This window comes from Mizuhopecten yessoensis, unplaced genomic scaffold (assembly GCF_002113885.1).
Source record: "Mizuhopecten yessoensis strain PY_sf001 unplaced genomic scaffold, ASM211388v2 scaffold4553, whole genome shotgun sequence".
Taxonomy (NCBI): domain Eukaryota; kingdom Metazoa; phylum Mollusca; class Bivalvia; order Pectinida; family Pectinidae; genus Mizuhopecten; species Mizuhopecten yessoensis.
This window is the reverse complement of record NW_018405604.1, coordinates 25,458-35,502: the sequence shown is the minus strand read 5'-3', so window position 1 is coordinate 35,502 and position 10,045 is coordinate 25,458. Positions and strand designations below refer to the sequence as shown.

General features: G+C 36.5%; 1 protein-coding gene across 1 annotated transcript; it reads right to left on the bottom strand.

The window, feature by feature from the left end:
* Positions 1 to 2,604: 2,604 nt before the first annotated feature.
* On the bottom strand, positions 2,605 to 9,620 carry LOC110449296 (patched domain-containing protein 3-like). The gene is made up of 5 exons (XM_021496066.1): positions 9,508 to 9,620; positions 8,045 to 8,147; positions 5,325 to 6,346; positions 4,791 to 4,991; positions 2,605 to 4,519 (listed from the first exon to the last, which is right to left on the bottom strand). Exons 3-5 carry the CDS (start codon positions 6,310 to 6,312, stop codon positions 3,126 to 3,128), a joined length of 2,583 nt encoding a protein of 860 aa, XP_021351741.1. The 5' UTR covers positions 6,313 to 6,346; positions 8,045 to 8,147; positions 9,508 to 9,620; the 3' UTR covers positions 2,605 to 3,125.
* Between the last annotated feature and the right edge of the window lie 425 nt (positions 9,621 to 10,045).

Sequence of the window (10,045 nt, the reverse complement as noted above, 5' to 3'; positions counted from 1 at the left end):
ACAGCTAGGGTCTAGGTATGATACACCGTTTAATAGTGTGTAGAGATCTGCCTTATTTAACCACACAAATCCACCGTCACACCAATGTTCTCCCAGAGCCTGTTACTAAAGAAATAATTCATTTAATACTTGTGTGGTGCAGTTAGTTCTTCATATTCATATACTCCTATACTTGACTTTTTGTTCAAATTTTCACTAGAAACTTTGAAAAATACAACAAACGAAGATGTAAAGTACAATCGATTTTACAAATGAATATCAAAGAAAATTACATGTTGTAATACACTGCTCATCCCCCTGCAATCTGGATCCGAAGTTTCCAATAGTGGGAACATAGGTAAATATACGTGTATAGAAAATGTTCATCAGGAACACACATGAAAATGTTTACTATGATGGAAGCGTGGTAACAATGCATTATGAAAGCATTGCTAATTTCGAAGTCTCTGTCGCCTTTTCTCAAAGATATCTTTAATACATAAAGATATGCATTTGCTTCTTTCAGATATCTTAATTGCCATTACAGATGTTTCTTTTTCATTTCAATTTATATCATACTACTTTGAAAAAGAGATATCTGTAACTCACTTTAATTATCTCTATCTAAATTATATGTATGAAATTAAATCTTGACAGAAATGTTAACTGTTTTCATAAAAAACAGTTTTTAAGAATTGAAAACCATGCTACACTGTAAATGTCCTTGGCCTGCTACATAGTAATTAAACTTTGCTATAACTGTGTAGGACTTTATTTTTTATATACATTGTAATAATGACTTCCAGATCAAACGGCATTAAATAAATATCCTTTAAATTACATGCGAGTTGCCTCCCTTTGATTCTTCATCTCTATTAGAGCTGCTTCACCAAACATTTCAATCTTTAAATTGAGTCACGTTATTTCGTACATTTTTCGTTGAAAACATAAGTTGCTATAGTTCTGATAAAGAGGAAATAGAAGAATGAATGAGCATGGGGATCGTTAATATTGGAAGATTTGAATGTCATCACCAGAAGTATGCATTCCCTCCAATGTAGCTGTATATAAACCGTTACCGACGTGTTTTGTTTTACGGTACTGTAGCTTGGTTGGGTCCCAGGAATTAATTTTGGGTGTTGCCCAAAATTTTGAACTCAGAAAAAGACTAAAAAAACCTTAATAAACATGTACATGTATTGTATACTACTTACTGGCACCAAACAGTATATAGAACTTCATTATTTCTGATATTGTGACCATTATAATTTCCCTGCCGGGCAGAGCGAGGCGAATTTTTTTTTCTGAAAAAGTAATACTAAACTTGTTCAAGCACTGCCAAGCGTAGAAAGCTAGAATTTATCGGTATCAATTAACCTATATGCAGATTTGCATTCGGAAATAAAAAAACTTGTAACTTGAAACAAATTCTCTGAAACAATGGTAAAAATGTAGGTTTTTGGTTAAAATGTTGATGTTTATGTTATGCCTTTCATGTGCATGTTCAATGTTTAGGCGAGCATTTTGGCAATTAAATATTGATTTATTTTGTTATAAATATGAATTATGATTTGACTGTTTGTCTTTTATTGTGAATTTGTATGCATGAATTGTACAAGGACAACACCTGTTGAAAAGGATATATATATTACATGCCAGGCTTTCATGCTTTTAAACATTGGTTATTATTCAGCTGATAACGTGATGCTAAGGTGGATGCTTTATTGTCTTTGAAAGTTTTGAAATTTACATTTTTTAATAGGTATAATAAATCACTCCTGGTGATCATGTGTACATGAAACCACAGGTGAAAATACAGGTTTATCTATCATGAAATGGACTCTACCTTTGAATTAACAATTTACCTGTACCTAATTCCAACAGATGGTTTATCCTCTCTCAACGGACAGGGGATCACCACACCGTGACATTAGAACAATACGATTAGGTAGAAAGTCCGTTGAGCCTTCAATTCAATTTTCAATTCAATTTTCAATTCAATAGGCGTACAGAAATATACATATATAGATAACTACTTTACAATCATCTTGTACAATGGCGGAGAACATATGCAATAGATTCAATTCCATACATAATATTTACAAATTATGAAATTGGCATAAGTTTGGGAAAACTTTAAGGTTTTCCTAAGGTAACTTAGCGGACTCTTATGAAACATAATTTAGTTGCATAATTTAGTCGTTTAGGAAATAATACAAATAAAGCCTTAATCTAACCAAATTTCTAGGAAATAACAAAACTTCAAAGTCAATCATACAACCTCAACATGAAGGTAGAACGAGTACTATATATTATATAATGAAATGAGATTATAACTTATTGTGAAATAAAAGACATAGATCTCAATCGCATTACACAGTAACAAAACGTTTATAGCAAGAATTTGATACAGCTTATATTTCATAATATACGACTTATCTTAACAGTTGCCTGAATCAAGTACTTACTTAAATTTCTAATAAGTTTAAAATTTTTGCTAGACAGTAGCTCTATTAATTTAAACACAGAAGGACGAATACGATAATATGGAGCCTTCACCACTGACCTGACTGGAGACCCTACCAATATATAAACAAAAGAGGATTAATCCTCTATTGTTTAGAGTATAAGTAATGGACTCCTTGTTTGGGCAACTGCACCGTTAGGTATATATAGATATTCATACATTATTTGTACTTGCCATAGAAAAGCATAGTTCACGGGATGGTTGATATTAGAAGAAAATCCCATATGAAAAAGAGGAAAATCTCAAAAACCTAAGTCGAGATCATTTTTGGACACAGAAAAAAGGGTGTTGCCCGGGCAACTAGGGCAACACCCCTGGGTCCGCCACTGCATACTGTGTATCCTGATAACTTGAAAAGGATGTCTTGAACTAGTAGACATTAACATTGTATATACACATTCAAAATGGTAGATTACAATATAAAAATCGTAAACAGAAAATAATGCACAACCCCGAAATAGCTATCAATATAGTAGGAATTGTAACTCTCGAAATAGTATAATATACCCTAAGATAATATTCCGAATCGACAGATACATGGTAAAACATATTTTTAGTGAAAGTCAGCATATTCTTATATATATATATACATGATATGTTGTCTTTTTTCACAGTTTGTTCAAATTTTGGGGACAACTTTCTGTTCAGTTGTCAAGAGTTGACCAGACGACTCCGGCACTTCTTTATTATCCTGAACGCTGATTGGTCCGAATTTAGAAAATATTATAGGCAATAAGAAGATTGCGTGCGCCAGTCCAAACAGGAACACAAGTATCATCATTTTGAAAAATGTTCTGAATATGTAAGAGGAAGAAAATATCAATAGTGTGACTCCAATGATTGATGAGAGTGCCGCATTCAAGACAGGACCACCCGCCCGCTCCAGAGCTGCATGTACACGTGCAGCACGTGTGTTTCCCTCTACTGTGATGAAGGCGTGACACATGTGCGCACTCGAGTCGACAGAGAAGCCGATACACATGATTAGTTCGACCATGGTGACCGTGCTCAATGTCATGTCCCAGTAATACATAAACCCGCACACGCCCAGTAGAATCGTCGTCATGGTGACGGTCACACAAGCGATCAGGAACGGATGAGGCATAAACAAAATCGTCATCACGCAGATCACAACGATAGCTATACCCATGGTTTTCAACGTATTCGGCAATATGGCGGCAAATTGTTCAAAGTCAAAAAACCAATAACTGTACGCCATTAATGGAATTTCGAAATTATCAGCAATACGTCGAACGTTGGTCATCATTTCTCCCTGGTCTGTTGTCGATGTGACGTCATTAGATATTACGTACAATCTTGATGCTTTGATTTTATTCCCGGTGTCGTCAAGTATGACGTCGTTCGCGTGGTCTGGACGTACGGATAAGAACTGTTTGAGACCAGATACGAACTCTGACTCGTTAGTGCCTTGGTATAGGGGAGATGCTCTGTAGTCACTCAGCCAGTTAATCTCGATGTCAGAGTTCACGAGTCGATCCCGTCTAGCTGTTGCCAGCATGTCAGTGATTTTCTGCTGCAAAGTAGGATCATGGTAACTCTGTGGAGAGGTAAAGGTAAACGCGACAGGGATCTCAACGGAAAAGTCATCTTCTATCAGTTTGGCATATGTGTGGTAATACGAGCTTTTGTCAACAATGTTGCTGAGCAGTAAACCTTCCTTCAGATTTACACACCCATATACAGCCGCCGATAAATACCCGATGAACACGATAATGGTACAGACTTTGAACACAACATTCGTCAACGCTTTTTGCAAGACAAGTTTGGGGAGCGACTCCAAAGGCCCTTCATTGTCGGATCTCTTGCGTGGGGCTTCTCCGCCGCAACACAACGCAAAACACTTGGAGTGGCCGTCCGCGACGAGTTCCTGGCGGGATTTGGTCCTAAGGCATGTGCCGCAGTGTCTCCCAGCGGTCACACGTCTCTCGTTAATCACCATGCATGGCATGAAGAAGGCAAGCTGGTTCAGGTAGCAGAAGATGATAGCCGTTCCTGTGATAAACAACATAATGTTAACATAACATTGATATTGTTAAATCTACAAAGAACTACGGCACTACAATTATGAATCCCAATAACAAACTGCATTAACATGCAAAACAATAACGCATCTTCAATAACATGCAGAAATAACGCAACTTTTTCGATGCGGACATACATTACCTTCTCTGCTGTTAGTCATATATGGGGCTGTTTATGTTATGTATGTTTGTGATATTTTTGCACTCTCTAGTAGAATGAAACAAGAAATGACCAAACCCACCTGTAAAGAGGCAGAAGTTCTGCACTCCAAGGAATACTGAAGTCGCTCCTATAGCAAACGCCAAAAAGTCTGTGACGGACGTTATGGTGATGGCCACGCCCCCTGTTCTCATTGTGTGCATGATTCGCTCTTCAATAGATCCTTTCACTTCTGCATCAGCCAGACAGGACATCAGGATAAACATGTCATCCAGACCGATACCTATATAAACAACAGGACATCAGGATTAACATGTCATCCAGACCGATACCTACACAAAAACATAATATAAACGTGTCCAGACAAATTCTATATAAACAACAGGATATCATCAGGATAAACACGTCATCAAGGACACACTTTGGCATCATGGTGCAAAAATGTCGTCCATACTGAAAATCATATTGAAGAAAACAGTTGACGATAACCGAAAATATTAAAGAAAATAACAGAAAGAAAACTGTAACCTCAATAATATTTTGATCATTTCGGATAACTTTATCGTTAAAAATACTAAAACCTAATAAGTGCATTTTGTCGATAATATACTCGTACCTAGGACGAGGAAAGGCATAATTCCGGCGATCTCCACGTACTTCACTCCTAGGGCACTAAGCAGCCCAAGCGAGGATGCGATAGCAAGGCAAGTGGCTAAAACACTTGCACGACCAAGATTCTGTCTCTCCGACACACAGTTTCCACCAGAGGTCGCACAACTCGCGTATACCAACATAATCAGAATTGTGAGAGCAAAGAACTTCAAGTCGCCACTGATATTTTTGCTTAGTTCTTCGTCTTTAGAAAGTGAGGCCGTATAGGCAATTGAAACTGTCGCAGAGTCAAATGACGTCATGACGTCTATAAAAGCCCTTTCCCAATGCGCTGATCTCACCGATGCTTCTGTTGTGTCTTGTCGTAAGTAGTAACGCAGGAATATCATAGAGGAAAAATCGAGAGTTCCGTTAGCAGATTTGACATTTCCAAAAGTTGTACTTATGACTTTTCTGGAAAATATTGGAAATGAAACATTCTCTGCCAGAATGTGCTTGTTAAACTTTGCCGTGAAGAGGAAATCTCCAGATGCCACGCATGCGCCGTTCCTCAAAGCGCATACATCGGAGAAGGTAGACGTTGTTGTATTCTTAAGTTGACTGATATTTCTCACAAATGTGTCAACACGCTTTACTTCTTCCATATATGAAGGTGTCAAAATATTGGACCCGTCTTTGGTCTGTACTATCACGTGACATTCCTTGTTGAGTCCGACAATTCCATGAGGGTAAAAATTTGACCCTGACTTGTCCTTGAAGAGTTTATCGAGCCGCGCTTTGTCGTGGTAGACCCGGGCCCCTCGGGGTGTATACAGAACTTCCGTGTCGGTCTCCGACTCCAGATACAGGATACCTATCCCGAACAGTAAACAGTTTATGGACAGACAGACGGCGATGATAACCATTGGATACCGACTGACCAGACGTCCGTATATCTCGAACACACGTCCGAGGCGTTCTTCATGGTGCTTGTAGAAGGTCGTGAATGACATTTCGATGCGCTGGGATATGTCCTGCAACAACGACCTAGATAAATAAACATTCTCATTGAAGTTGTCGTACATGATATATATCCCTAAAAGATCTCTCGTACCCTGAACGTATTCGTCGTCTAGGGCTAACATCACTTGAATATAGAACACTAAGAGCTGATATGGTAGAAAACTATAAGCTGATAAACACCATAGATATAACTAACCCACAAATCATCCCTACTTTCGACAACCTCAATACGAGGGGGAACTCGAAAAAAACTGGAAAAATATCGGTATAAGACCAACATTTATTTAGGTGACATGCTTTTAAAAATAGAATTGTAAATATTTGGAATCAACTCCCTACAATTGTGGTAGATTCCCCAACTTTAAATGTTTTAAAATCTAGACTCAATACGCACTGGGTCAAACATCCAATCACGTTTTTACCATCGTGCTACTTACATATAATACATAGTTGTATACGCGTCCTGTGCGCAACCTGTAAATAAGTGAATGACTATGAAGAAGCGTCAACAGAAGCAATGGGCTATGCTTACAAAGACGTCGACCACCATGAACCACGAAGCGAGCTACAGTGCAACTATGTATGGACTTAACTGTTATTGGTTGTAACCATGGTAGTTTGGGAGCAATCGATCATGGTGCTATAACAGCAATTTAATCTAAACCATATTTTAACATACCACGTGGTATTGAAGTAGTGAGCTATACATATCAAATCTGCATTGAGAGATTATCTAAGGGATGGCTCAAAAGTGCCCCTTAACTGAGATAGTCTCTTAATAGAGTATTTTAAAATACGTAGTAAGCTGCTTGTAGGGATCTCATAGCTAGATTTTATATCGACTGTGGCGGTATAAATGTAATGAATAGTCAGGATTATTCAGTTGCAAATGATGAATTATACAATTTTACCGATATTTTCACAGAATTTAGCTAGCTGAAAACGTTTTAGAAAGGTTAAGTAAGATAACAGAAAGAAATATAATATTAGCAGTAGAAATGTTAGAATTCAATAACTGTAACTTTCAGATACATCGGTTGATATACCTGTCCGTTGATATCATTTTCTGTTATAAATATTGTACATGTATATTTAAGCCGAATACAATGTCTATAACAATTCACAAGAGCTAGAATATGCTTCCCGTGTATTACAGAATTAGTGCTAGGGCGTGGTTTTGGAGAGATTACCAATTAGTGAACTAATAAACACCCTCTCCTCAGTATACATCACACGGTTTTTAACAATGACTAAGGAAATATGGGTTTATAACTTGATACCTTCTTTAGTTTTCTTCAAACATACCTGCATAACACTTCAAATTGGATTTTCTAATTGTTTTCTCCTTGAATAAAACACTAATAAAAAGGCCCCTGGCGGACAAAGCATAGAAAATTAATATGATTAAACAGGAAGGAAACAACCGAAAACAGAGGTTTCCAGCCGACGATTTACTAGTTTTTATTCTTAATTACATAAAATATTGACATTTTTTCTTATATTTTTTATTAAAATACAGTTTATTATTCGTACATGTACAGGATGTCAGTTAGAAGGTAAATACGCATGTTGTAGCAGCCTGATACAAAAGTCAATGAAAAATTGTGTAAAAAATAGGTTTTTGTGTATTTCGATATTTGTTTTGTAAATTAAATTCATCAAATAATTCACCAAAGTAAACATATCCTTAAGAATTATTCATTAATATTAAAGATTACTTACTGCTTCCCTATATCTAGTGTCTCACTGTCTATAGCTAACGTCAGTGTAAACAGCTGATCTCACCTGGTCTCGTGCCGTCAATGTGTGGAGCCGTAGTGAGTACCTGGTATATAAATATAAACAAAACGTGTGTGTGACCAGCTGCTGGGTATCGGTTTCGTCAAGGCCCTGTTTTAGTAGCAAACTAACCAAGTGTGTGAAATGGTTTGTCAGCTAATCTCTGATCACGTGTCAACTAAATGTTTGACAGGTACTCGGCTCTTTGTTACAAAGAGATATAAATAACCATTTTTGGGAAGTTGTCTTTGCCAAACACCCTTTTAAACGCTCACTTGTGTGATAAAACGAATCTGACGATTATTAAGAAAAGACAATTTCGAACGTTAGTAAATATCGATAGATATATATGCCATGCTCTTCTAAACTCAAAATTCAGTTTCTGGTGTATGATAACACATTTATTAGCGTTGAACAACCTTAAAAGTACAATGCACTAGTGTGACATACTACCAGTAAGGAACAACCATACCAACACGATTGTTTTGTTTCTGAGGTAAGTCTAAAGTAAAAACATACCAACACTATTGTTTTGTTTCTGAGGTAAGTATACAGTAAAACTTCGATATAATGCTCCTTTTTTTGTGATTTGCCACATCGCTTACCGCAAACATATCTAAAATAAAAACCTTTTCTCTTTTTCTTAAGAACTCGTTTACGCGTTTCCCTCATTTAATCGCCAAATTCCTCAACGTTTTATCAGGAAAGAGATGGTGGTATATAGTATATCAAGGATTGACTGTATACTACTGAAATTATTATTTTGTTTCATCAATTAGTAAACACGCTGATACTAATTTGCTGTTTTCTTAAGAACTCGTTTGCGCGTTTCCCTCATTTAATCGCCAAATTCCTCAACGTTTCATCAGGAAAGATGGTGGTAGTATATCAAGGATTGACTGTATACTACTGAAATTATTATTTTGTTTCATCAATTAGTAAACACGCTGATACTAATTTGCTGTTTTCTTAAGAACTCTTTTGCGCGTTTCCCTCATTTAATCGCCTAATTCCTCAACGTTTTATCAGGAAAGATGGTGGTAGTATATCAAGGATTGACTGTATACTACAACTTGCTGTTGGTACAATTGCTAAAGCAATTGTAATGTAACTGATATTTTCAGAATATGTGATTTAATAAAAAGTATTTAGTTCAGAGGATTTATGTTACAGTGGCGACAGATGACTGACACACTTTAACAAGCATAACTAAACCATGTCAGGTATATATTACTTACAGCTGAGTGGGTAGGACTTTAAACAGGGTGGCAGGAAACAACAGATATTTCCTTACCCGAACTTTGGAATCATTTAAAACACGGTGACCTAGATTATTAAAGGTACAAAGTCCAGTGAACTTTTGAAAAAGGAAATAAAACGAAAAATATAAATAGTTGTTATTTTACCTGTTCTCCTCGGATCAGTGAGTTGGACTTCGCTCCGGTTCTTATCCTGTTGCGTATCTCTGGATTAAGAATGTGGTTGTAATAAATAAACATTGTACAAACATGACTGGGACATATTTGTATGAAAGACAATATCAACTGAGGATATGGTGTCTTTGAACCCTAGATCAGTGTGGTATTCATTGCCCTTATTTTTAATTCCAAAGTCCACATTTTTGTACAATAACACACTAAGGGAAATTCTGATAATTTTTACAATGAATACCTTAGATGACCATTAAAAAAGTATGCATGACTATAAATCTATATGAGAATGCATTTCTCTATTTGGTTGGAATTTGCCGTAACTTTGGATATCCACAACCAAATATTCTATTAGAATATTACCCTAGATATCAACAGCCAATTTGTTTGGTTAGAGTATTACCCGAACTTTAGATATCAACAGTCCAATACTTGGTTAGAGTATTACCCGAACTTTAGATATCAACAGTCCAATACTTAGTTAGAGTATTACCCGAACTTTAGATATCAACAG

What these genes read in the sequence shown, in the direction of transcription:
- LOC110449296 (XM_021496066.1), bottom strand. Translation starts at nt 6,312, where the DNA reads ATGTCATTCACGACCTTCTACAAGCACCATGAAGAACGCCTCGGACGT. An exon ending in TATGCCTTTCCTCGTCCTAG is followed by an intron (nt 4,992 to 5,324) that starts GTACGAGTATAT and finishes TTGTTTATATAG; the next exon opens with GTATCGGTCTGGATGACATG. An exon ending in GAACTTCTGCCTCTTTACAG is followed by an intron (nt 4,520 to 4,790) that starts GTGGGTTTGGTC and finishes TGTTTATCACAG; the next exon opens with GAACGGCTATCATCTTCTGC.